The 27200-nt window shown below is 41.9% G+C and overlaps 3 protein-coding genes across 6 annotated transcripts in view; all 3 read left to right on the forward strand.

Moving 5' to 3' along the window:
• rhbdl3 (rhomboid, veinlet-like 3) overlaps positions 1-6681 on the forward strand; it is a 58157-nt gene extending 51476 nt beyond the window's left edge. Inside the window, exons 6-8 of one of the 2 annotated variants that reach the window (XM_084005906.1) lie at positions 2506-2606; positions 3248-3308; positions 4286-6681. In XM_084005906.1, the coding sequence (XP_083862032.1) occupies positions 2506-2606; positions 3248-3308; positions 4286-4557 (434 nt within the window). In that variant the 3' untranslated portion in view covers positions 4558-6681. The remainder of the gene's footprint in view (positions 1-2505; positions 2607-3247; positions 3309-4285) is intronic. The other variant, XM_084005905.1, reaches the window with a different exon arrangement.
• A 4634-nt stretch (positions 6682-11315) lies between these two features.
• On the forward strand, positions 11316-18407 carry znf207b (zinc finger protein 207, b). 2 transcript variants are annotated; one of them, XM_084006470.1, is made up of 11 exons: positions 11316-11473; positions 12058-12184; positions 12268-12406; positions 12600-12785; positions 13970-14045; positions 14486-14547; positions 15253-15392; positions 15730-15828; positions 16684-16926; positions 17307-17463; positions 17582-18407. In XM_084006470.1, the coding sequence occupies exons 1-11, from the start codon at positions 11433-11435 to the stop codon at positions 17731-17733; spliced, it is 1422 nt and encodes a 473-aa protein (XP_083862596.1). In that variant the 5' UTR covers positions 11316-11432; the 3' UTR covers positions 17734-18407. The 2 variants fall into 2 exon arrangements, with proteins under 2 accessions (XP_083862596.1, XP_083862597.1); XM_084006471.1 differs by lacking the exon at positions 15730-15828.
• A 3926-nt stretch (positions 18408-22333) lies between these two features.
• cd7al (cd7 antigen-like) lies at positions 22334-27135 on the forward strand. 2 transcript variants are annotated; one of them, XM_084002224.1, is made up of 5 exons: positions 22334-22602; positions 23086-23439; positions 24139-24513; positions 25568-25668; positions 26101-27135. In XM_084002224.1, exons 1-5 carry the CDS (start codon positions 22542-22544, stop codon positions 26314-26316), a joined length of 1107 nt encoding a protein of 368 aa, XP_083858350.1. In that variant the 5' UTR covers positions 22334-22541; the 3' UTR covers positions 26317-27135. The 2 variants fall into 2 exon arrangements, with proteins under 2 accessions (XP_083858350.1, XP_083858349.1); XM_084002223.1 differs by having other exon boundaries at positions 22344-22602; positions 25565-25668.
• The last annotated feature ends 65 nt before the right edge of the window (positions 27136-27200 follow it).

The raw sequence follows: 27200 nt of genomic DNA on the forward strand, positions 1-27200 counted from the left end.
GTTTCTTAACAAATGGCAGACGACGTTAACGATCACGACTTTAAATGTGCTTTACAAAGACGCTGCCAGATTGTGCGTGGAAACACAAGGAGCCCTTGTATACAGAGAGGAGCTCAGCTGGCACATACAGGGGCCAGGGCAGAGTTCAGAGGTCAAGTCATGACTCAGAGAGAGGTCGATGGCCCTCTAGGGCCAACACAAACTCTGGCACTTTAATGGACACAATGGACTTGCATGTGAACACAAGTACTCACTCATTGACAGTGGACGAGTATGTAGACACAAAGAACATCAGTCAGGTGGAGCGACAGGCGAAAACAAGTGCACAACGTACAGACGAGGATGTAAACAATAGAGAGAAAGGGAAGTCTCGCAAAGTCAAACAGCCGCAGACTCGATTATTGCCACATGAACTGTTGACTTTTTTCATTATGAATGCTGATGAGCATTATATTCGCCTCCTCGTGTTCCTGGTTCTTTCTCTGCGGTTCGGATGAGCAGCCAAGATAAATGAGATGACACTTTCTACCCTAAAACCTACGGGCCTCCTGGGGCCCAGTGAGGGACGATGAGAGAGATGAGTGTCCTTGCCTCTGTGTGTGTGTCACAACCAAACTAAAATAATGTTAAAAAAACAAATTCATTACAGGGATGGAGGTCACATGCTTCCTAAAAACATCACCCAGAGAGGTGGAGTGTGTGTGTGTGTGTGTGTGTGTGTGTGTGTGTGTGTGTGTGTGTGTGTGTGTGTGTGTGTGTGTGTGTGTGTGTGTGTGTGTGTGTGTGTGTGTGTGTGTGTGTGTGCATGCGTGCGCATAGAGTGCTTCAATATGACTATGATTATCGATGCTTGATTTTAACTTATTATAAGATATTCTTTATATAATAATTTTTTTCGATTGAGAAAAGTAGAAGAAAAAAGCATCTGGATTCTAACAGGATTCTGTTTTTCCTGTTAGAGAGGGAGACGGTGTGTGTGCTGGTGTAACCATGTGTGGGTGGGTGTTTGTGTGTGTGATCATTACGCTGCTTAGATTATTACTCTGTAGAGTTTAGTGACCCGTGAGTCAGATGCTGTTATTACGCCCCCTCCCTGCACCGCCATCATGATTCACACACCACATAGAGAGGGTCACATATTGGGCAAAGAAGACACAAAGAAAAGAAAGTCCTTTCATGTCACGTGTCACATATTCCTTTGAAAACACAGGCTTGGAAGCCATATTTGACTTACATTTTTTTTTCATAATTTCAGTGCAGTTTTGAAGGCTTATTAAACATAAAGACATCACTAGGGCGGTTTGTGTCTTATGGAATTCTGTGAAGAAATTACTGAACTGTTTCATCCATCACAGTGAAAGTGGCCCAGTGCCACAAGCTACACACTACAAGGTGTGCTACCTGGTGTGGACATTTGATCTTATTTCCTATAACCCTAATATTTTTATTATTAGTCCACATTCCAGGATGAAATAGATGGGAGGGGAGGATCTTATCCTTCCAATAATCTTTGAAAAATGTTTTCTTCCTAGAAGGGTTCTTTGGATGAAAATGGAACCTTGCATTTTACAAAAAACACACCTTGAAAAGAGAGTTCTTCATCATCTCTCCTTCGGGTGATATCTATGAATTCCACAGTTGTTATTCTACTGTATGGTCTGTGGTGGCGTGCGAGAGAGTAAAACAAAAAAATAAAGTTGTGTCTCATTAGCATCAATACTGTACACAGGTCAGCTCCACAGAGAACGGGGTAGGAAAAGATATAGTGAGAAATGAAGAGTGCATGGAGTGAATACACAATGGAGAGAGAGAAAAAGAAAGAAAATAAGCAGAGGAGAGAGAGCGAGAAGGAGAGAGTTTGTTTTCCTTATTTATCAGTTCAAATAAGCACATCTCTATCTCCTTTCTTGCTTTCATCCTGTCTCTTGCACACACACACCGCCGTGAGAGCACATTTCCTGCGGTGACTGTCTCTGAATGTCCCCACATTCAAACTTCTGAATGCTTGATTGAATCTTTTGTGCACGCGATGAATTGGTACCAAGGTGCTGGAGAGAGCAATTCCCCGTTTGCAGCAGCTCCATTTGTATGAATGCATTTGTTTTTACATAAAATCCCAGTGTGTGCTGGTACAGTAGTGAGCCTCTATTCACGAAGGTCTATTTATAATACACCCACATTTAATAGCAAGTGGCAACGTGGCCTTTATGCCATTTAAAATAGATGTTCTCGGTGCACAAATGGTCACAGCTTGTACAGAGAGGCAGTTTAAATTAGTCAGTCACAGTGTCAGTGAGGGAGCAAATATTCAAATTTCCTCAAGAAACTCATTCATTGTAGCACATTTCAAGTGAGCAAATAATATACTTCATCATTTAGTATTGCATTGCATTATAGAACATTTGCATTATATACATTGTTTGCCTAGTTTAGATTATCAATTTAAAATGATGAAGAATACCCTAATTTGTTTATTTCAAGCACGTCCCTTTGTCTTCACTACAGGGTCTCTGGCGGTGTCTGTCACCGATATGACGGCTCCAGTGGTCGGCTCGTCTGGGGGCGTTTACGCTCTGGTCTCTGCACATTTGGCCAATGTGGTGATGGTAAGATGTTGTGTGTAGGCGATTATCACATCAATCAGTTGTCCCCTCACTACAGAGCATTGCCACATCATCAAAGCAGCCTGTTTCGGGGCCCGGCAGGTGCTGCTTTATCTACAGATGCCATACATTCCTCGCCATCACCATCAGTTTTTTTTTTTCCAAAGATCAGAAGGCGTGTGAGCGGCTGCTCTGACATATCTGCTCTGTTTGGTCAAAACTCCCCATCCTGTGACTCATCACAGACATATTATGGAAAAGGCATTCAAGGTCAACCTCTGTTCTGTATAACAGGGTCGTCATTATGTACCGGATCCAACACAACATCCTTGTCTTCCTCCTCTCAGCTGAAATGACATAATCTAACACAGCAGGATGGACTGGGGGGTTAAAGCGTCTCTGGGGCTTTCAAGATCGACTCGTGTTGGGCGAGATCTCAGTTCAATTCATATCAGCCTGTGTGTGTGTGTGTGTGTGTGTGTGTGTGTGTGTGTGTGTGTGTGTGTGTGTGTGTGTGTGTGTGTGTGTGTGTGTGTGTGTGAGGAGGACTTGACCTTCTACCACATTATGTTTTGTTTTTCTGATCAGAACTTTAAAATGACCTTCTGAATTATTCCCTCCCCTCTTTCTCTCTCTCTCTGTAGAATTGGTCGGGAATGAAGTGTCAGTTCAAGTTATTCCGGATGGCCATGGCTCTGGTTTGCAGTAAGTCTGAATAAAGATGCCACACCCCACTTTCACCTCAGCTTCAGAATCATTTTACTTTTAATCTGCTCGTCATTCTGTCCCAGCACCAGAATGTAATCTCACAGCAAAGGTTCCATATTAGAGATGTGTGATTTTGCCCCTCAATGGCAGAATGGCAGCGAATGGAAGATTTTTAGCTGTGAAGATCCACTGAGCGCATTCCCTATTCATTTTCTATGTGACATGGGCAAATTGCTTTGCCAGGCAGTGTGGGATTTCATGTCTTTGCCTGCCGTGGACACCTCTGTGAAGAGGAGGAGATCATTACTGTAGTTTCTATGATGCTTTTTTGAAATGAAGTGCTGCTTAGCACAATGTTAAGTAAACTTTTGGAAAAAGTGGTGTGTTGGTTACTTACAGTGTTTGACATCGAGAAAGCTACTTGCTGGCTCGTGACCTCTGACACACAACGAGCGAGAGAAATAGATTCCGAAGTTTATCTGAAGGTAATGTTAGATTTTAGCAGTTTGAATTAGACAAAAATAGTGAGTATCTTCCAAGTCATTTTAGTACAAAGTTCCCTCTTTCTGTTACCTCCCTCCACTGCAGCTCAGCATGGAAACACTGTCTGTGGAAACTCAAACATGGACCTGTAAAATCTTCTTTGATCTCGGCTCAGTGGCCCAGTTTAGCTGTTGGTAACTCTAATTCTTCTACCTCATAGAAGGGATTGAGACCATAAACTCAACAATGTTTACTGAGATAATAGGGTCATTTTCTCATAGATTTCCATGCAATTGGAATTATTTTTGCAACCAGAGGAGTCGCCCCCTGATGGTCAGCTAAGAGAATGCAAGTTTAAGGCACTCCCGCGTTCATTCCACTCTTCAGAACTGGTGCCTGGTTTCATCATATATAAGTGTGTATTAATCATCAGGAACTGTGTGCATATACCTTGCTAATACTGTGTTTTCCCTCCTTCCCTCTGCTCACAGTGAGTGTAGAGTTTGGTCGGGCAGTGTGGCTGCGGTTCTACCCGCCAGCCTTTCCTCCGTGCCCCAATCCCAGTTTTGTAGCTCACCTGGGAGGGGTGGTGGTTGGTCTGACGCTGGGCGTGGTGGTCCTGCAGAACTACGAGCAGCGACTCCAGGAGCAGTCCCTGTTCTGGATCTTCTTCTGCGTCTACACCTTGTTTGTGCTCTGCGCTGTCTTCTGGAACATCTTCGCCTACAGCTTGCTCGATGTGCGGCTGCCCCCGCCACCTTGACTGGCTTATTAGAGGCAGACCAGACTCTGTATCCCCTTTATTGCTCTATCGATAGATCCCTGACCGCCTGTCTGGTTGAGTCACCTCAGCCCACATAAACCGAGCCTCATCGTGGTGTGCTCAGCATCATCTGACAGCCACCCTCCTCCTCCTCATCCAGCGCTCTGACACAGGGAAGCACCTGACACGCAGCAGCGGTTGTCGTCGGTCTCGTCATACCTTTTTCAGCCCACCTGCTCCCTTTTCGGGTTAAGCCTTACCATCAGTTCCACTTACCATACAAGCTAACCTCCACATGCCCTTTGTCTACGTCTAAGTATCAGTCTGTGGGACTTTGGTTGCCAGCACAATGACAAGTGAGAAACCTTGGATCTACCACAAAAGGAACAAGCAGGAAGAGTCCTGTCCACATGGCTTAACCCTCCGCCTCCTACTCCTCAATCCAACGGTGCCTTCTCATGCAGACGTCAGCCTGATGAAAGTATTTCTGCACAGTAGCCTCTTGTGTGGGGCGACAGCAGTAAAACCCTGCAGTCTAAACCGTTTTCAGACAGGGGGGTTCCTGAAAATCCTCTAATCTGTCCGCGACCTTGTCATCAGTAAATTAAGAATAAAGTCAGATGAGAATTTAGGCTAAGTTGGTGTTTTGTCATCATTACAAACATGAGAGGTTTGGATTAAACAGACAGCAGGATAGCTGAACCTCTCCATGTTGGTAGGGAAAAGCATGGAGTTGCCTTTTGGCACATCCCCAGATATGGATTGATTTGTGTTGAGCACTATTTGAACCTCAAACTTGTGTCTTTTGATGTTTTCTGTGTGCAAGTAGTGTCACAATTGTACATTGTGCATACAGATTAAAAAAAAAGAAGAAGCAGAAGGTGCCATTCATTAGAAAAAAAAAAAAGATGCCAAAAACACTGCTACAAGCACTGAGGGGAAGAGCACATCCCTTGACAAGAATTACATTTGTGCGAGCACAATGAATCTCATTTTGTCAGTACAGAGTCATTCATATGTAACAGAAAATGTTCATGATCTCTCAAGAATCTCTCGCTGACACCCGTGGGACAACTAGAAAATGCATATTCCTGTCATCGCGGCGTCCCCTCCGGCCTTTTGCAGTGGTTTTAATGCGATTGGTTAATATTGTTTATTATGTTTGCATATTGACTGATGAAGTGTTGACTTAAAGTGTTATTAGACTAATAAAACATTCACCATTGGGGACAGCCGGGCCATTCTGAATAAATGTGGTCTTTTTTCTCATTACCAAATGTAGGAGAGCACACATGCCTGACCTCGACTACATCCGGGCTGGGGTCGTTTCACTCTCATATCTGGAGGCAATGGGGGGAAGGAAGTAAATCAATGCACCTCATTAGTTCCTGTCACAACGTAAATTGTTAATTGATTGAACCGGGATAGAAAAATGACCCCAGCCCGCTGTAGGTCTCAAACTGTACTGTAACCTCATGTTACGCTGGTAACCGCTTCGCACAAACACTATCATAATGTAATTATATACAGATTAATATTTTAACATGCATTTGCTGTTGATTTTTTTTAACTTGGTGATATTGGTATGTTGTTGAATTGTTCGGTCAGTCCACATTGTGATACGTTAGCTATATCCTGTATGTATCCTATTTAAGAATTGGTTCCAGATGGTCTGGGGTTGTATATAATAAGGGCTATCACACAAAACTGAGTGGGGGGGTGAATCAATGATAATATTTTAACATTGTGCATATTTTGTAGATTTAATATGTACATAATGGAGTATATTAAACATTTTTTTACAGAAACAAAATGTGATTTCTTTGGATTTTTGCTCTCTCTGTTAATGCATGTGACACATGCTCACGCACACCTACTTGTTTTGTTCAGTTTTCTCCTTGGGACAGGACGTACCCCCCACTGTGCAAAGAAAGGTGCCCAAAACGAGCAGGTTTGTAGCCTTGAAACCAGATTAAGTTCAAAGCCTTTGTGGGGGAAAAAGCAGCCGTCAAAGTGATCAATGAAATGTGCAAGAATCGGCCATAATTCATTCAGAGAAGGGACTCTTTAAGCTGTCACCGAACATCTTCTCTGTCTAGCCGGTACAACCGTATGGAGAGTAGCGGTGTTTGAAGGCGTACAATGAAAAATTCATTAGGCGGCCAAGGAAAGCCTCCTCAGTCGTGTTTCCCCTTCATAAATCTCCAATTACAGAGGTAATCATTCACCTTGGTGAGAACGAGAAGACAAGTGAAGCTGCAGGAAACGAAAATCTGTGTGAATGCATTTGTAGTGCTGCCTGCTGAGAGCAGCACTTGTTACAATATGACCACTTTTTAATTTGCAATACATGTCTCTTTAGGTTGCATGCAAGATACAAACTTAGGTTGACGTTGACCCTCATCGGTTATCCGTGCTTATAATAAGCTGGTGGTGATGGTTGGTGTCATCCTATTCTGTCTCGTGTACTTAGTAAAAAATATAATTCTCTCTGCTTGTACTATTTGTGACATGAAAGGCATGTTGTTCAGAGCACATCAGACTGGGTCAGGGTCCATAGTATTTACAGAGCACTGCATTTATGACACTTCAGGGCCAAATATATGTGGACACCAGTACATTCACGGCTTCTACATTACGTATGTGATTTTGAACACCTCATTCTAATACTATGGCTAAGTAACAGTCTCCACTCTTCCTGTCTGCGGGCCCATTCAGCTGAGGAAGAGGAGAGGCCCTTCCCCAAACAGCTGAGGAAGAGGAGAGACCCTTCTCCATTCAGCTGAGGAAGAGGAGAGGCCCTTCCCCAAACAGCTGAGGAAGAGGAGAGACCCTTCTCCAAACAGCTGTTGGAACCAGTTATTGTCTAAAACAGCAGTGAAACCATGAAAACGACCAGAAGTCGTTTCCATATGTAACAAATACATAAACATATACATTATTTATTATGCATAATAAATAATACAAATACACAGAAAATCACAGAATTTCCCCAAAACATTCATCCATGACGCTAAGAAACGACGAGGCCGTTTCTATTCCTGCAGCGTACTTTGTCGCCACCAAGCGGACACACGTCGTAGTCGCAGCCGTAATCACGTGAGGAAGACCATTTCACAGCTGTAATCAACATTTCAAACGTGTCCTTTGTCCTAGTTGCTGTGAATAAAGACGTCGACTGACGGGAGGTCAGCGTGCGACGGTTGCCAGCAACTCAAATCCCTTGAAACCGGTGGGCTACTCGGTGCACAAGGAGACGAAAGTGCGTCTCTTCGGTGTTTAATTGTAACATAATGACAAAGACGGTGAGGTGAAAGAAGCATTTAGAGTAAATATTCACAACGTGTTTGTATTTATTAATTTCAGGATCTCTGTGATTAATAAGGCGAATGATGCTGACAAGCAAACGCACCGTGGCATCGAGCTATAAAGCCTACAAAAGGTTATGAAGGGGCCTACTTCTTATTCTCACGACATGAGAACGGAACTATGTGTTAGTCAACCTCCTGTCTTAGGCAATCCTAATGGTTTTTCATATTGCTTCATATTAGAGAAGTCGTCTAGTGCTTTGTGTATAATTGTCACATCCTGCAGTGCATTTGACCTATTTGAGGTTGTGCACTACATACCCACAAGTGTAACTGTTACAGGTGTTGACAGGACCAGACCACCCAAGTGTGTGTCTGTTGGGCATGTCTTCGAGTTGTGTGACACTTTTGGGAACAGATAAACTGAAAGAAATAACGTGTGGAAATATGAGGCTTATTCTTGGTATTGGCAGGGTTGCTCCTGTCTTAACACAAGGACTAGATACAAAAAACTGCTATTTATATACTATTATTATTATTATTGGACTATAATATTGACCAGAAAGGTACAACGTGCTAAAAGCACAGGGCTGCTGTATTAGTGACAATGGTATTTTAGACTGTCACACAATGAAAAGTCTGTTGTTTGTGTGTGTGTGTGTGTGTGTGTGTGTGTGTGTGTGTGTGTGTGTGTGTGTGTGTGTGTGTGTGTGTGTGTGTGTGTGTGTGTGTGTGTGTGTGTGCGCGCATGTGCGTGTGTGTGCGTGTGCGTGTGTGTGTGTGTGTGTGCAGTGTGTTTGCTTCCACTCAGTATCCCTCTCTACTCTGCGGCTGCTTCTCCATCTGTCTCTGCCCGTTTTGAACCTAGAGGGAGCACGTATAACAGCCTGGTCCTGCGTCAGATGCACACATGAAGGAAGGACCGGAGGTTCAATCTGTGCGGATCACACCCGGTGAATCAGCCTCACAACAACACATCTAACGTCGAAGTGGAGGAACAAAATGTCTCTCAATGGTGCAGAAGAAGCAGAAAATGAAGACTATTTCAGCTGCTCAGACAGACAGGAACATGTAGAAGGGATTGAGCTGGATGCTGATATTGTGTTCGCGGTACAGTTTCCATGAAAGGTGGGATTCCTTCACTTTCACATGGCTGTCAGAGCATTGGTCGCCCATCACTTTGGATGATGTGGTAGAAAGATCTCCTTCTACTGACTGTTGATGAAGTGAAGGATTCTCATGCCACCACTCCAAACAGCCATGAGCCAACAGTCGAGGTTACACATTGCTCCACAGAGCCGTAGCCTGCTGGTGATGGTGGTTCAGCTGAGAATCCATCATCCTCTTCCATCCAGCGCTTCCTACTGCTACGACAACCACCTCTGGGATCTCTAATGGCCCCTCTACCCCCAGACCCGACACCGTCAGCTCCTCTCCGTCTTCCAGCCCGCAAACCATAACTGCTCAGCTCCCCTCACATTCCCTATCAAGTCTTTTTGACTCTGATTGCAGCCGAAAGCTTATCTCCCAGATCCAGCGCTCGCTGTCACAGGAGTCCCTGCTGACTTATCAGCTGCCTGAGGGGGAAAGGGAGCCCACCTCAGTGGACTCCCTACAGACCAAGGGAACTAAATGGTGGGCTTTGAGGAGTGTCTGCCAGCACAGCAGGAAACATATATTCAGAGGTGAAAACTGCTGTTAAAATGGATGCACGATCATGTCAGATGTCAGATTATATTAGAAACAGATATGTATAGAATTTATTTATTTATTTGTTTTATTCTTCCTGGAAAGCAAAAAATGATGCATGCTTACGTCAGCTAGTACAACCCAATTTCAATAATAATTTAATGACATCCATCCATCAATCAATATGCAACTTCGGCTCTGCACAGAGCGAGAGAAGGTCGTGAGCTCATCTTTTGAACAATCAAATCAAATTTCTCCCAGTATCATGTCCCTCCTGCCGATCCTGTTTTACTGGGAAATACATCACCATACAGAAGCTATTGCTCTTGAAATGCTGTTTCTGCTTGACAATAAATGACACAGAATTACTCACTTATTGTTCTGTCTATGTTACTGGCCTTAATAACTATAGTCTAAATGCTTCAGTGTTTGGCCAGAATTGGGAAAGAATAGGGAAGAACTGAAAATGAGGGCCGAAACCGAAAACTGACACAGTGGTATGGTCTTTGCCTTCGTCCAAAGCAAGCAAATTAATGGGCTGTTTGTCCTGCATGTCTCTCCCAGCTATTCTTAGGTTTTTTCTGTAAAACAAGTCTATTTACCATATCTTTTTCCATCAACAAGGAAGTTCTCCTCCGCAAGTATTTTTATTTTTTGCTGTATTGGTCTAATGTTTTGGGTTTGGGACTATCACAGCTTCTCACTGAAACACTGAAGGCTTATCAGAGCATTGCTACTTCTCTATTTGTTGGATCTGGTCATGCGTCGCCATAGAAGAAACAAGAATAGATTCATGCTTTCATGGTAACAGCGTTTGTGTTAATTGTAAGCATACAAGGAGGGATTTTTATGTCATACTGGTACACCTAATGTAGCCTACGCGTTGATCCCTTTTCTCTCCAGCCATCTTTATTATTATTATTATTATTATTATTATTATTATTATTATTATTATTATTATTATTATATTTATTATTATTTATTATTATTTAATTTATTTAAGTGTTATCTCACCAGAGAGATTTTTTACAGTAAAAGTCCCTGAGATTGAGGACTGGAACATTGCCAAACTGCCTTCCTCTTTGTGTGCCATCTAAATTTATTTTTAAATACATTTTGTGCTCATCCCCAGTGGTGTAGTGGAGGGTATACGCAGGTATACGGGGTATACCCACTTCTTTTTCTGGTGGTTTACAGTATACCCACCTATCAGCCAGAAAGCCATTGGAATATATGGGAGAGTATACCCACTTCCTCCTCTGTAACCTACCCATCTACCTAGCAGTACACCCACCTCATCAACTACCACCACACCACTGCTCATCCCGCTAAACTGGTAAGCCCAGGTGTGGCCCAGACTTACATGTTGCCCAACAAGCTGATTATAGTTTTTGCACTTGGAGGGAGTGTATAAAGGCTTCAGAAAGAAATTAAGGAGCCACTGAATAAACTTAAATTCACCAGGACCCCTGCAGTAGATGCAGAAGTAGCTAGATGTCCCACAGGCTTGAACAGGGACCCAAATACAGAGGTCACACTATCTAGTGGTTTTGTTCAGTCCGACCCTTATTTGCATGTTGAGTTTGTCCCTAAACACGCAATGAAGACTTGAAATAACAGTCAACACCCCCTTTTTTAATGTTTTTTTTTTCTAGTCACGACAACGTTGTATGACAATACATTTGTGCAACACTAGGGGCGTGTCCATGACATGACGTCTATTTCCCGTGTTCGCGAGACTGCGGTGCCTCCACTACAACTTCCTCCAGCTAAAGCGCCATTTTCGGCGTTGTTACGGGACTACAGCATGCTGTTGTCAAACAGATAATAAGACCAGTATTTAACGTTGCAAGACCGCTTTCTCAGAATTCATTAGAAATGGGACGAAAAAAGAAGAAGCAGATGAAGCCATGGTGCTGGTATCCTTTTGACTGGAGGACGGAATAGCAGCGAACTAAATGCCAGTGGCTAAACGTTAGCCTGACAAAAGGAAGGCCTAAGCTAGCCTCTCGTAGGGTTTATCGGCTTGAGCTAACGTTAGCTCAACGATTTAGCAAGTGGACGATAGCAATTCGTTTTGAGGATGTATCTTTTATCCAGTGTGTAATCAATACCGGTAAATAATTTGGCGTCGAGTACATGGATGAAATTGTGTTGAGTTCATAATGTTGCTTGGAGGAAAGCTGCGAGCTAAACGTTGCGTCCCCTTCCGATGTTGACTAGTTACTCTTGTTAGCCAAACTGTTAGCCATGCATTGATGGTTCGGGCTAACATTTTAACGCTATCGTTTAAGTTTAAGGCGGATTAGTCTGAGCCCTTGGTTGCCAGGCCATTTATGATTCATGATGAAGAAGGCCTCATCACGGGTTTTATTTATGCAACATTCACGTTATTTTGGAGGCTTGCATGTGATTTTCTCTGGCTTTGTGAACTTTTGTGTGTAGTTTTGGTGTTTTGTTAATGGTTCCTGTTTCCACCACAATCCTTAACTCCTTTCTCAAGGTACTGTAATCGAGACTTTGATGATGAAAAGATCCTCATTCAGCATCAGAAGGCAAAGCATTTTAAATGCCATATTTGCCACAAGAAGTTGTACACAGGCCCAGGCTTGGCTATCCATTGCATGCAGGTGGGTGCCTTATTCGTTGTCATTTATGGATGAACTATACTTGTCATGATAGTATGCACCTTCTCACTTTGAATGTATTTCAGGTACACAAAGAAACGATTGATAGTGTACCAAATGCAATACCTGGAAGAGTAGACATCGAGCTGGAGATCTACGGTATGGAGGGAATACCAGAGAAAGACATGCAGGAAAGAAGACGAACGTTGGAACAGAAATCGCAAGGTTTGTACCCGTTTCTTTCCCATTTGAGTACTTCTAGGGTATCTAATCTTTGATAATTGTTTTTTCTATAACTATGTTGCTTCTGAATACTGTGTACTTATATTAAATCCATCCTTCATGTTCTTTTATTGGGGTTAATTTGCATTTTGTTACAGCTTCACCATTACCACGAGTGTTATTTTTCTGTTTTTAGAGAGTCAAAAGAAGAAGTCAAACAACCAGGATGACTCTGATGAGGATGACGACGACGATGATGAAGCAGGGCCATCAGTTCAGCAGGTTGCTGCTGTCCAGCCACAGCCAGGCTATGCTGCTCCGATGACCCAGCTTGGGATGCCTCCGGTGGCTGGCGGACCTGGCATGCACCCTGGATATCAAGGCAAGGACTTCTGACTCAACTTGAGAAAAAAAGTGCTCATAATTTACTTTTTGAGTCTGGGCCCTTTCACACCTACCACGTTTGGTACAGGCGTTCAGAATTTTTAGTTTGATCCAAACCAAAATCACAAGTGCGAAACCCATAAAGCGCAACCTTGGTCTGACGAAAATGGGTAGTCCCAGTCTGGATCAAATTGAACCATGAACGGGACATTTTGATCATTTTGGATGCTTTGGACTTTTAGACCAATTATAGGTTGTTCTGGCAGACTATTGTCATGTTGTAAGAGTAGCGTAGCTCTGGAAGTTTTCAAGTGGTCAACAATGTAGGTTTGTTCATGAATAAACATGCAGTGCTAATAATTTACTGTTTAACCACAAAACAACTTGTTAACAATTTAAAACTAGTGGTTAAACAGTTAGAAGTTTTTTTTTTTTTTTTTAAGCTGAAAGGAGACAGTTGGCCCATATTGAATGTGCCTGAGCCAGTGTTGTCGCTAGCTTCAAGACATAGCTTGCATCTTGAGGAGTCGTAGCATTTATTCATGACAAATAAATTGTACACGCGTTGTACTGCTACACATACACTCTCAGCAGTCTCTCAACCGGACACTCGCTAACATATCACCAGGCTTGCTGTACACATGTGGAAACCCTCAGACTAGGAAATTGGCTGCAGTGCAACATAATCTGGTTTGACCTAAATGGGACTTGCAAAACCATGACCTGGTTCTTTTGTCTGATAATAAGACAAGTTGATGGACATGTTTTGTCACTTTTTCAAATTTCCTCCATCATACAGAAAAATACAACCATGCACCCTCTGATTTCAAATTTCCGTCTTTCACTGAGCCCAGACAGGCTTAATTTCCTGGTTTACTCCGACAGAAACAAAATACAACATAGCAAAACAGTCTTGGTTAGTCTTCCCACTGTGGTTTGGTGGAAATAAACCCTCAAGTTACCTGTCTCCCTCTGTCGTTGCTGTCCTCTGTGCTCCTGGCTGAGCAGCAGCCATTGTTCATTTTTTGAAGGCAGACCATTACATTTACAAAAGAAAATTACAGAAATCGCCCTAAAAAAAAAAACCGTCTCAAAGAAGATGTAAAGATATAATTTTGGTGAGGTTTGGAATGATGGAGTATTGAGTTGTTAAAAAGAACATGTCTTTACTCCTTGTTACAGGAATGCCTCCCATGATGCCCGGCGTTCCTCCAATGATGCATGGCATGCCCCCTGCCATGCATGGGATGCCACCAGGGTAAGAGATCCCGCATTGACTGTGTGTTTGATGATACCATTTTGTATTGATAGCAATTTTTTGGTTTGATTAATTGCTTGATTATATGTCCATACAATAACTTTTTATTTTGGGTTGTAAATTTAATAACATTTTACTGTAGTCATAGTACAGTAGAAACAGTTTAAAGTGATCACGGTTACTGTGATAAATGGCTTATATGAACAAAAAGCTACTTAAAGTAATCAAGTAGTCTGCTTACAGTGTTCATTTTGGGTCGTTTTCATACATGACAACATACAGGAAAACATTTTGGAATTACAGTACTGCCTCACCATAAGCAAACCAAAAAAGAAAAGTATCACCCGCCTATAGCGCTTAATTTGACCTGGACAGACGTCATCACTATAAGCAGTTTCCTCTGTAACACCAAATCTTTATTATCTTATTGCCTTTTGCAGCATGATGCCAATGGGTGGAATGATGCCTCCCATGATGCCAGGGATGCCCGGTATACCCCACGGTGAGTTGTGGTTTTAAGTTGACGATTGAGTAGAAGTGGAAAAATAATGTTGATAATTATTATTATGATAACAGTATTGTCTGCCCAATGAATTATTTTAATTAGTGTTGCGTGATTGTTTCAGCATCGACATTTCATTGTGAGCATGTGCAATAGGCACATCGCAGGGCGTGTGATGTTGGTAAATTAACAATTTTGTTGCTTGATACATATGAAATCTTGCCTGGTTCTCATTTTCTATAACTGATCCAGTATTTCAGATTTACCTACAGCCTAAGTAGGCCTGCCACAGTTTCATGATTTTTCATTTTTTATTTTCTTTTTTACAAGAGCACAATGTTGTTTATAGATTTAGCGTCATAAAACTCCTTACTTTAGGTTTCTCTCAAAGTGCAGTAAATTGATGCAGTTGACGTGATGAAAATGTATGAAATGTATTTTTTTTTCACAATAAATATTGCCGGGAAAAAAATCTGTTTTGTTCCAGTATAGTGAAGCCCTATTTTTTAACAAAGTATGATATGAAGGAAATATGGCCATACTCCTGTAGGTTTACACATTGCTGTTGCTCCAAGTATAATTCCTGTTGCTTACTTTTGTAGATTGGCAGATGAAGCTGAATATGTAGCATTTTTTTCGGCTTTGAAGTGAACATTTTCAGAATGGTGAACCAAGGGATAATTGAACCATTGTGTGATTGTTTAGGAATGCCACCTCACATGGCTCCAAGGCCAGGGATGCCCCACATGGCACCAGCTGCTGCAGCCGTAGCGATGCCCAGTCGACCAGCAGTACCAGTGGCCCAACCTGCTGTCACCAAACCTCTCTTTCCTAGTGCAGCACAGGTGGGTGGGCACCATGTAATCCTCCCCCAACAACACACACTCATACTTGCGCAGCCTTTTCACAGAGTTTAGAGGTTTATTGATCCTTATTGAAGGTAGTTATCTATATAGTTTCTTATAAACTAAGTCTAGATTTATTTGCCAACACTTCTGATTTCCTGTTTGTTCATATTCCTTAGTTAGCTGTTCCTCTTTTTCTGTTTCTCACTCCCATTTAATTTCTTTAAATCAGCGTCACTATTAAGTTGTATATATTTTTTTCTCATAACTGAATTTGGATAGAGTATGTGGACATGTCACACGCCAATACTGTGATCTCCTTTCCACCATGCTGCAGATGGGCGCTGGTGTTCACAGCAGCACAGCAGCCGTTTCCTCTCCACCTGTAGACCTTCAGTCTTCCTCCTCCCAGCCTCCCTTTCCTAACACGCCACAAGTATGCTCACAGACAGGACTTTAACTTGGGCTGTGGCAGCTGCATGTTGCTTATTAACCCTGCCTGTTAAGGCTCACGTGGTAAACTACGCTGACTGCTAACAGTGTTTGCCTTTGGCATTTAAACAAGCACATTGGCTATAATGGTGTCGGAGGATAATTATCTGACCGTACCTGACAAAAACTGACATACTTTTTGTCTGTGAGCTTTATGACTGTGCATGTGCTTTAATCCAGAATGAGACGCAACAATAGATTTAAATGTGTCTTATTTAACGTTCACCCCTCCTATCCTCTGCAGCATGAATTCAATAATGTCCAACTCACCATGCTTTGATTTGCACACCCAATTTTTCCCCCCACACTCCTAAAAGTCGGTTGATGGGTTATACTTGTACCCCAGGATTTGTGTAACATCCGATGATCAATATTACTTTTCTGGATACATAGGGTTTAACTCATTTCATGCTAAAGTTGAACTTCAATTGAAAGTAAAGGGTGTCAGTGTAAAGGGCGATTGCTTTGATCCTTAAATTGAAAATACAACAGATTTATTTGGGACAATGTAATTCACAATTCAAATTAATTCACAATTTCCACATTCAAATGGAAAACTACTTCACTAAATTAAGATTGAACAAAACTTAAATAAAAGTTTGAGTGTTAAAAAGGCAATCCTTTTAATTTAGGTTGTGTGTGGGCAGATTATAGTTCTCAAAGTGATTTGTTACATAATTATTGTTGAAGACCTTGTCCATTGAGGACTTTTGTTTCTTCAATGCTTTATACATTTTACACAAGTATGGAAGCAGCCGTTTGGACTACCAGTCAGTTACCTGTACGTTTCTTCTTACAGGCCCAGCAGAGCACTTCAGGAGCCGCAGCTTCAAACTCCCACAGTAGCACCGCCTCCTCCGACCCTCCCAAAGCAACATTCCCCGCCTACACCCAGCCCTCTGTCTCCTCTTCCATTTCTTCTTCTAACCCCTCTAGCAGCTCTGTGGCCAAACCCCCGGCCACAGCAGCCACCAAGCCTGCCACCCTCACCACCACGAGTGCAACTAGTAAGTTGATCCATCCTGATGAGGATATCTCACTGGTAAGTTGCTTGAACTTTCTATTTTGCCCTTTTCACAGTAAGTAATGACTGATACGTATAAGATTACATTTATTGATGAATGGGTTGGAGCAGTGTTCGACCATCAGCATGGTTAGGCATATTAATATCATGATCATCGTAAAGTTAAGATATTTATGGGATATTCACCAAGCATTTAGATTGTATATTCTTACTTAGTAGTTGCTCTTTTGTGGTTATGTTGAAGGAAGGTTCTGAACTTGAATATCCTCAGTGTGATATCAGGTCACATCATCATTGGTACCCACTTCTCATCTTTGTGTTTTATCTTTGTACTGTAAGGGACATACCAGTGTGTCTTTAGTCTGAATGTTTGCTTTCTATGTTGTCCCCACCAACAGGAGGAATTGAGGGCCCAGTTGGCCCGTTACCAGCGTCTTACACCCAGGCCGGGTCAGGCCCATGTGGCTGCTCCCCCTGTGGCAGCTGTGGGCGGCATAATGCCCCCACAGCAAGGCATGCCACCACAGCAGCCTGGCATGAGGCATCCCATGCATGGTAAGAAAATCCTTGTTGGGAAATCAGAACATGATATTAAATTGCAAACTAACTGGCTGCATTAATTTGTACGAGCTGTTAAACCTGCATTAATGGTTTCCCTGTGTTCTCCCTGCAGGTCAGTATGGTGCTCCTCCTCAGGGTATGCCAAGCTACATGCCTGGAGGGATGCCTCCATATGGGCAGGGTCCTCCTATGGTGCCCCCTTACCAGGGAGGCCCTCCCATGGGCATGAGGCCGCCCGTCATGTCTCCGGCTGGACGCTACTGAAGCAGCAAAGCAGCCACCACATTAGGTTTGAGGTTAACACCTTTCTCTCATCCTTCAGCTTTTTCAAACCTAGCTGCAAGCAAAGCGCAGTCAGTCCAGTGGTGGTGAAGACAAACATTATATGTTAGAACTAATGGACATTTAATGTAACGTCTTTATTGGAAAACAGCCAAACACCACACACGTTCCTGAAAGTTATGTTGTTGTCATTTGATTACATGTGAGGATATATATTTTCTCCCCCCTCCCCTCCCCTCCCCCACCCATAGGTTTCACTCAGGTTTATAGAAGTGAAGTGTTAAAATGATTCATATTTCTTTTGAAGCTGCTGGAGTTACATGAACGTACCAACCCCTTACAAAGGCAAGTTTCTCTTGTAAACATTTGCTAATTTTTTATTTTGTTTGTTTTATTTTTTGTTTCGGTAGATTGATTGAGGCCCTCACAGCACGCGTAGGTGCTGTTGGACTTGCGTCCCCAACCTTGGTTGGTGAGGGTCTCAGTGATTAAAGATGATTCCAACTAAGTAGTGCTACAAATTCACGACTCATCAGTCTCTAGCTTTATCCTTATTTCAGGTTTGTTTTTAATATTTCCTGGTCAAAAGGTTACCTGTATGCATCCTTTGTAATGTTTTATGAATCTGTTGTAATAAAATTCATCTTGAAATCCAATGCTGGTTTGTCCTGACGTGCGTGGAGGTGAGTGATGAAGGTTTGTACTGGTGCTCTTATCTTATGGCTCTGTTTAACTACAGGATTTCATCAGGTATTTAAAAACCAAGTTTGCCAGCATCTATTATTTGTGGAGTCCACCTTGTATCATAAAACGCTGAATATGAAAGCACAAAAGACGATGCATTTCCATCAGGCGGGAAACGGAATAAAGCTTCAGATCACATGAACTACCATTCCAGAACTAAGATGTTGGCCAACTTGTGGTTCCAAATACTGCATGTTACCTCATGATTATGATGGAAATAACTGCAGATTAAATACTTCTAGAGAAGTGAATACAGAAGTGAAATGGAAACTAAATTTCTTTCCTGATTAATTAACTTTCTTTTGTCTGTACTAGTGCTCAAACATGCATGAATGCTATATTCTTCGTGTTTGTCATATCTCAGTCTCCATAATGCTACAGGGACCCAACAATACTTAAGCACCATGTTAAATTCCAATTTTGTGAAGCTCAAGTTGTTTGGCTTTAAAAGTTGATAAAGCCTTTAATTATTTGATTATTTTAGACTTGAACAGTGTTTGCGACTGATGAGCAATTCACTTCATTAGTTTATCCCCGTTTTGTATTACTTATGTTGGTCAAATGGTGGTTGTCAGACGCTGACGCAAATTGCTTAATGCCATCCGTGTGATTTACGTCGGCAATTTCCTGAATCTTGCATTAATTTCCACGAAGGAATGTAGAAAGTAAAATGTTCAAAATGTAATGATATAATCCATCAGCAAGAGGCAACGGTGGTCACAAGGAGACCCTCACCAGCAGTTACAGATTCTAAACGATATGTTTCTAATCTAACTACTTAAAATGAGAATGAACCAACACCTCAAGAAAATCTGCTTCTCTAGATTGGCGTTTACCACAGTGCTAGTTTGTATTGCTGGGTGGTTTTCCGTTCTGTCCTTCCTTTCTCTTGTAAATGTTTCTCATAATCATCAGCCAGTGTAGACGGCAGTCTCAGAACTGATCAATGCAACGATGTAGACCACAGGTGCACAAATGTGTTTTAATGCACACGTGGATCAAGAGACGCGGTTGCAAGACATTCTTGTATGTGTGCCACGAGTTTCTCCTCCTGCACATATCACTTACTGCTTTGTATTTGTTTTTGTTGTCTGTAGCCCATCCATATCAGCCTTAAAACCCACTCAGCTGGCATGAAAAGGTCAGTTAAACCCAGTAAGTACTAATGTTTGTTGCAGTGTGCGTCTGTCCTACAACAGGATGCTCGACCTTGTATTACATGCATTGTTTAAAGTATCTTGTTAAAATGTATAAGACACTTGCATAGACATGTAAAAGGGATAGATGAGCATGCCTCACGTAAGTACGTGTTCTGTTTTAGTTATTAAAAGGCAACAAGATGTGGGCATTGAAATGTAAATGTGTTCCTATGTTTTTTTTTTATTTTTTTTTTTATATACTATGCAATTGATGAAGTTGGTCAGCACTGTTATGTTGAAGGGTTCGGTCACCTTAATGAGAAAGAAAATGATGACTTTTCTCAATGGAATTTGCCACAGTTGTCTCCACCCTTTTTGGTTTGACCCCTTTTTAGGGCTCGTCCACTTCCCTAATCCTTCACTTCCCACAATGCAATGTGATAACGATTTTCATTCAACGATCCCTGCCCATGTCTGAGGCTTTAAAAATGTTTTTTTTTTTTTAAATATTAGATGGGCAAGATTTGAATTATCTTAATTTGTGAAATAAAATCACCTTCTACATGTGACTGCATAACACAGGTTATGGCTGCAGTGTGCGTATAATTTGGTTTGTGGTGATCACAGAATTTTAAGATGAATTTACTTTTAATTTAATTTGACCAGAAACAGTCTTCCTATTTGTCTAAATAATCCACAAAAAGAACAAAAACAGCCTCACATCACCACAAAACCGTTTTGCAGTCTGGAGGGCAGAATGCTACGGGGGATACGTGAGATAATGGTTGATTTTCTTATTTGGGTGAACGACTCTTTATGTAAAAACACAGAAGAGTAATTAAGTAGTGAGTATTCATAATGCACATTAGCTCTTCACCACCAGTATGTAAGGAACATGTTTCTTTGACAGTAATAGTTGGGAAGTTCAGATTAAAGTTTAACAAGCTCCCACGTCGAAATCCTGGTCATCACGGTCTTGTTTTCAAACTCTTGTTTTTGGATCAGGTGTATTTGTCCTGAAATGTGCAACCTTTTGAATGAAAATGTCTGATTCATGTTTTGTTTTTAAATAAAATGATTGCATTATTATTATTGCTGCTTGTTTTCATTGAATAAGGTTCAAATGTGTGTGAGGAACCATAGCACCACCTGGTGGTAACTGGGAGGTATTATTGACCCCTCAAACAAATCCAGATTAGACACTTCTCCTTCTGATAGAAATCTTGAGAACGCCTATGACGTCGGATACATTTATAGATGGCAGTATTTGATGATATGGGGTATGAAGCCTAATTAAAGCGGCGATATTTAAGTTAAGGTCACTGACAGTGAGGGGAAATGATAGGAGCGTTTTTGGTAATTTCTTTTTGTACTACTGCAGCCATTGAACTGCAAATATTGAGCATAACTCATTAAACGTTCACTCATGAGTGGCCATGGAGCAAAATTAGAATTTTGAAAATGTACTATAGATTACTCTAAATAAGTTAATGAAGATACTATTTTACAATTTAATTACACTTTATTTTCTCTCTTTTTGAATAAGAATATTCCCCGATATATTGATTTAATATTGGCTATTTTGCAATACATCACTTCAGCGTTCTATGTTTTGAATTGAAAACAACCTTCCTACGACATATCTGTTGGCAAAACAGCCATTAGATCTATGAATTGGTATGAAATGTCTTTAAAGGAAACCACCACGACCTTAATGTTGCACTTCCTAAAACAGTCTTTGTTCCTCTGGTGGGCAGTTGGCATACATTTCCAGGAATTAGTCAAACCTGTTTTTAACCCGAAGTTGTGGTCAGAAGCATCAGTGATGCCAGACATGCTCTATGTAAATTGCATGAGTAGGTAGAGATGTCATAAACATTTAAAAACAAGCCCACTGAACTACGCTGGCAAAGCTTCATGAGTACATGTAGGCGTTCATCATCTCAAGCATTTTATCACTTTTACTTAAATAGCACTTAGTAAATGGTCACTCGATCTTACGTGTGAAGCTTCTCGTTGTGGTTTCCTGCTTCATGAGTATAATATATTTGAACCACAGCGCAAGAGAAATCCTGCCCCCCACATTCAGAATCTCAATGTTAAGACTCATCTATAATGATTATTAACACCCTAAATTAGTCATTCACTTGTTTCCATTTCTTCACCTGCATGTGACGGATCTGGTCAAATCATTTATTTTTTCTTAGAGCAATTTCTAACTTCAGTGTGAACATGAAGGTTAAAATTGCCCGTAACTCCCTGCTAGTCAGAAATCAAAAATATTTTGGTCTTGCCATTAAAATGGCAAAATATTTTAACCTTTTCCTTTCAAACCTTGTTAAAATTGCTCCTGTCCACATTGTCTTTGAAAAGTGTCTTGGTCTTTGGGCAATCAAGCCTCAAGTTCACATTTTTTGGCAATTAGTCAGATATATGATACATATTTACATATTTTGCATCAGCGCCTTCAGTCTGCCGACCTTTTGACAAGGATGAATTCTGTCCGCTGATGAAATTATCAGAAAGAAAACACATCCTATTCAGAAACAGACAGTCAAAATCATTTCCTGTGGAATATGCAAAAATATTTTGTCTGTGGAAAGTTTTTTTCTCAAGCAAGATCCAGTTGATGTTTGTTCTTACTGTGGTGGCCCAAATACCTTTTAATACGTCCTGTGTTGTATTGTTTTATTTTTATTTTGCAGATCCCACATACGATGTGTTGGTTAGTTTGAGCTTCCTCTTGTGTTTGTCTTGAAGGTGGAGCTTCATGGAGTTCCTCTTGGTTTCATTTACACTCAACCAAGCTTTTGACATCCAGTTGTGAACACTTGCTTGTGTGCTGTCATGGTTTACATCACTCACTTCCCTCGGGATCTTAACTAGTGTCTTCCTGCAGTATTAGAGATGACTGGGATCCAGAACCTGGCTTGTCTGTGGACCCTGTTCATCACACAGACTGGATTTGGTAAGCCGCTCATTTGCTTCCTTTCTTTTCCAGTGTGCATTGTACTTGGCTCAACAAAAGTAAGAGGGAAGTACATTTTTTACACCAAGGGTGGCCTAAACAACGGGGACGTATCATTTATTGTAGGTCGCTTTGGACAAAAGCGTCTGCTAAATGCCATAAATGTAAATGTATAATGCACTGCTATGAGGAAATCCACACTTAAATCTAGAACATTCTGCTGCAGTCTGTGGTAGTGTCTGGTTGGAACATGAGACATTGCTGCTATTTTGTCCATCTTGTGAATTTTGAATGATTTTATATAGTCAGAAATTAAGTTGAATTTAATATTAGAATTCACCACAATAATTAGCTGTAAAATATCTATTCAATAGTACATTTTATTTGACAATTGACACCAATCTTTAATAATATAAATCTCTTTGTTCACCAGACAACAATGTGCATTCTAAAACATATCATATTTTATTTTTTTAAATAAAGTGTGCTGTAACGTTCGGTTCTTGGAGAGGTTTGAGGGGGATTCTGTGGTTCTACCCTGCGTGGTCGAACAAAGGAGCCCTCCTCCCTACGGTGTCTACCTGAAACGCAGCTGGCTGAGACCCGGTGACGTGCTGTTCATGTACACCAACAGTCACTTCAGCCTGGAAAACATCGACGACAAGGACCGCATCAACATCAGTGGAGACCCGAGCCTTCACTCTGTGAATGTGACCATCTCTCAGCTGAGCGTCGGTGACACAGACCGCTACTACTGTGAGTTCACTGTGGCCAACCCTTCCTCTGCAGACGAATACATACAAGGACAGACTGAATTCTTCCTCCTCGTTAATGCTGGTGAGTATCTGCCCCCCCATCCTACTCACTTTTCCTGTTTGCCACTAACGGGAGCTCAAACTTAGTAAAACTACCAAACAAACGAGTGTTCGCATTTGGTTTGTGTTTGGTGCCATTGGTTGCTCAGAACCAGAGCTCACATTAAACACCATGTTCTAATTACACTCATCACAGTGGGTTGTAAATGATGAATTATTTAGGTTTGGTCCAGTTGCCTTGAGCCTGAAGGAACGTGTGGGAACTGTGAATTAAGGGGGAATTAAAGAGCTAAATAATTATATAATTTATATTATACATTATATGATCCTGGAGGTGGATTCACCAGCAGGTGGGATTTTAAAATCCTGATCAGTTAATCTTTACTGACATGTAACATGCCTTAAAATTGGTACCATGAAGTCTTATTTTCTTTGCGGTGTCAAATGTTTTTTTCTTTCGAAAAAAAGAATGAAACAGCTAAAATGCCACGTCCTCTCAGCAAAACATCTTCAAAACCCCCCGCTAAGCAACGCCGTAGTTTAGAGTAGCCTGGCCTGGTGTGAATTGCTGGTTCCAGATCTGAAAGTCTGCAAAAGCATCAAAAAATGAATGTCTGGAAAGATTTCTCCCAACGCTGGGTAGAACTGGAATGAATTTGGTTCAGTAGAAATGGGATTGGTGCATAGGTCCAATGAGTGTGATTCCCTTTCCCCTCTGGAGATGTCCCTGGTGCGGTGGACGTGGGGTTGGTAGAGGCCTGCTCGAGGGGCTCGGTCATGCTCCCCTGTCTCCCCCCGCGCGGGGAGGCCTTGGCTGTGGAAGGGGTGAGCCTGAAGCGGCAGAAGGGCCGGGCACCCGTGGAGGTGCTGTACCGCTCAAAGCATCACCACGGCAGCAGTCCTCTCTCCTCCTCCCAGTTCACTGAGAGGGTCCAGCTGTCCTCAGCGCCCGGTCCAAGGGGCATCGCCTTCAACCTGACCCTGCATCAGCTGCAGCCACACGACAGCGCCCTCTACAGCTGCCATCTGCTCCTGCGAGGCCGGCCTGACACCAGCACCAGTCTAGGGAGACACGTGTTCTTTGTTTCTGTGCAAGGTGGGTCACGTCAGCGAGGGACACGATCGCCAGGCTACTACTACTAACTGCAAATTGTTTTTCAGGCTTTTCAACACAAAAAAACACAAAAATACTAACCGCTGTTGCACCAATTTGTTTCCTCCTTCTCTTGTGCTGTTGTTTCATTGTCTGATCCGCCCAGCTCTGATATCACAGGACGTTGGCCCTCTACTAACATAACTGCTGCTGTAACTTCAGTAAATATTTCACTGATGTTCATATTCTTCTGGCAGTATTGTTATTGTTGTTTGTTTTCAAGTAATCATTTCAATCAAGTAGATTCAGGTTTTGTGGAACACAGATGGAAAATAGCTGCATGCATATCAGTTTCACAAGCATGAGCAAATTTCATGTGTAGGTTTGTGTGTGTGTGTGTGTGTGTGTGTGTGTTTGTGCGTGCGACCAATAACACGAGAGAAGACAACTACAATGAATTGGTGTCATTGTAAAAACTGTTAAAACCACAAACATGAGCCTCACTGTTGCAGTGGGTAACATTTCAATACTGAAACTCTTCCCCCAACAAATACACAATTCACTTCTGTTTGAGTGACAGTTGCCACAAACTACAGCTGCTATTATATAATTTAGCAACTAACGCATGATTGATTTGTTGTTTTTATTATTTGACAGAACATATTAAGTCATGTTTTACTATATTCACGTATATAATTAAGGAGGTTGACTGAGATAATTTAAAATAGATGACTGGAGTTCGACCCCAGTCATCTATTGCCATTGCTGCCTGTTGCTGATTACAGCAGCCTACAGCTGGGAAGGAAGTTTGCCTCATTGGCTTTTGCAATTCCACTGAACACGCCATACTTGAGTTGTCTTTAGAGTACAAAGAAAAGTACTGCTTTCGTTGTGTTCCTCTTAAAATATCTTGTGACTGCACATGTGAGTGTCAGAGGTGGGAATGCGGTACGGCCGTGAAGCCGAGTGGCGTCCGCGTGGCTCCTCGGGGGACGCCGGGGCCCCCGAGTGTTTGTGTCGACGCTCATCTCAACATCACTCTGCTTCTCCACAGAAGGCCAGTGTGGCTGCACCAACTACTCCATCCTGCTGTACGCTTTGTCCTCCGCTGTGATCATTCTATTCCTGCTCCTCCTTGGATTTTTGGTGATTCATAAAGTGAGTGGCTGGATTGTCATACGCTGCTTTTTACAGACACAAGAGTACAGGGGGGATAAAACTTCTTACCGTAAACAGCACCTGCCTGTGGAGAGCGTGTCAGAGAGTTCCTGAGTGCTTACCACAAAACCACAGTGGTTTCATAACCCATAAGCCAGCATTTCTTCTTATAATGCAATGAGGCAGGGCAGTTAAACCTTTTATACTTTCTAGTTTTAAGACATTTTTATGAGTTGTGAACTATCATGTTTTTTTTTTATTTTTTATTTTATAAAGTTACCGTAACATATAGTGAAATTGAGACTTGGTTCAGCCGTTCAAAGATGCTTCCTCCGGAGAAAATGACAAACTCTGATTTTAGCCGGAAATAGAGAGTTTGCACCTGTTTGTTGCCTTCACTGATTGATTTCCTCCCGTTTCGACGACTGTCAGGGCAAAGCTCGGCGCAATGTCAAGTCTCAACCCCAGGCCCCCATTTACGAGGAGATGACCGTGGTGAAGCCTGCAAGTCGGAAACTGGCCCACAGCCATCTGGAGGAAATGGAGTCTTCTGAGTACAGGAACTGCCCTGTGAAGAAAACCTTTGGTGAAAACCATTACGAAAGCCCCAGAGGGGCCCTCAGCCCCAGCAGTGAGTATCAGAAATAAAACGTGAGACGTCCGTGACCGGCATCCTGAACGAGACCATCTTATCAACTCGGCCGCCTGGATCTCCCTGGACCCCAATCTGCATTCTGAAGTGTCTCCAACAAATTTGAACTCCTGGTGCCGTCTTTTATCTGTTGGACTGTTGATAGTGTTTGTATATTGGCTGCCACCGTCAGAGCAATTAACAGGAACACTGTGGAGTTGTGTAACTGTTTCTAATCCTTTAAACAGATATCTCCACAATCACACTGCAGTCCTTTTGACGACCACATTGTTAAGACATGACCATTTTTTCCAATTTAAATTGAGGGTGCCATTTCTCCAAGTTAAAGCCGTTTCATGTTTTGTACACATTTGTTTCCAATTACCTAGAGTGTTATCAGTCCATCTGTTCTGCCCTTTAAACACATTGGGAATGAAACCAGCTTATTTGGCTTCACTGGTTTATGTGAAATGTACAATTGATCTGACTTGCTCTTGATTTATGACCTTGATTTATCTATGATTTATCTTAACCTTCAAACCAGGAGCCACAACATCAATAGTAGTTTTCACAGTGATGTGCTGTGTTAAACCGTGAATGCTGTGAGGACTGCTCCATCCTTGGTGATCTTCTGGCAGGATGTGGAAAGGGTGGCAGGTGCAGTGGAGGATAAGACCTTGTAATATAATATTATGTAATATGATACATCTAGTCTTTGGTGTGCAGGCGTTGCCCACTCTGAGACTCCACGAGGGCTGGTGCATATGCAGAAGGAAGGAAAAAAATGTCAACGATATTAAAGTTGACTCCTATAATAAAAAACATTAAGTGCATGACTCAAACTGTTCTCCTTGATTCCATGATGGACCAAACATCACGTCGACATCGTAAACTGTTTTAA

Source organism: Eutrigla gurnardus (assembly GCF_963514095.1).
Source record: "Eutrigla gurnardus genome assembly, chromosome: 3".
In the NCBI taxonomy this organism is placed as follows: Eukaryota; Metazoa; Chordata; class Actinopteri; order Perciformes; family Triglidae; genus Eutrigla; species Eutrigla gurnardus.

Bases quoted from the DNA above. Each gene is read 5' to 3' on its own strand.
- znf207b (XM_084006470.1), top strand. From the start codon at position 11,433: ATGGGACGAAAAAAGAAGAAGCAGATGAAGCCATGGTGCTG. The intron at 14,046-14,485 runs GTAAGAGATCCC...TGCCTTTTGCAG, and splicing joins ATGCATGGGATGCCACCAGG to CATGATGCCAATGGGTGGAA. The intron at 16,927-17,306 runs GTAAGTTGCTTG...CCCCACCAACAG, and splicing joins CTGATGAGGATATCTCACTG to GAGGAATTGAGGGCCCAGTT.
- cd7al (XM_084002223.1), top strand. From the start codon at position 22,542: ATGACTGGGATCCAGAACCTGGCTTGTCTGTGGACCCTGTTCATCACA. The intron at 22,603-23,085 runs GTAAGCCGCTCA...TTTTAAATAAAG, and splicing joins CATCACACAGACTGGATTTG to TGTGCTGTAACGTTCGGTTC. The intron at 25,669-26,100 runs GTGAGTGGCTGG...GACGACTGTCAG, and splicing joins GATTTTTGGTGATTCATAAA to GGCAAAGCTCGGCGCAATGT.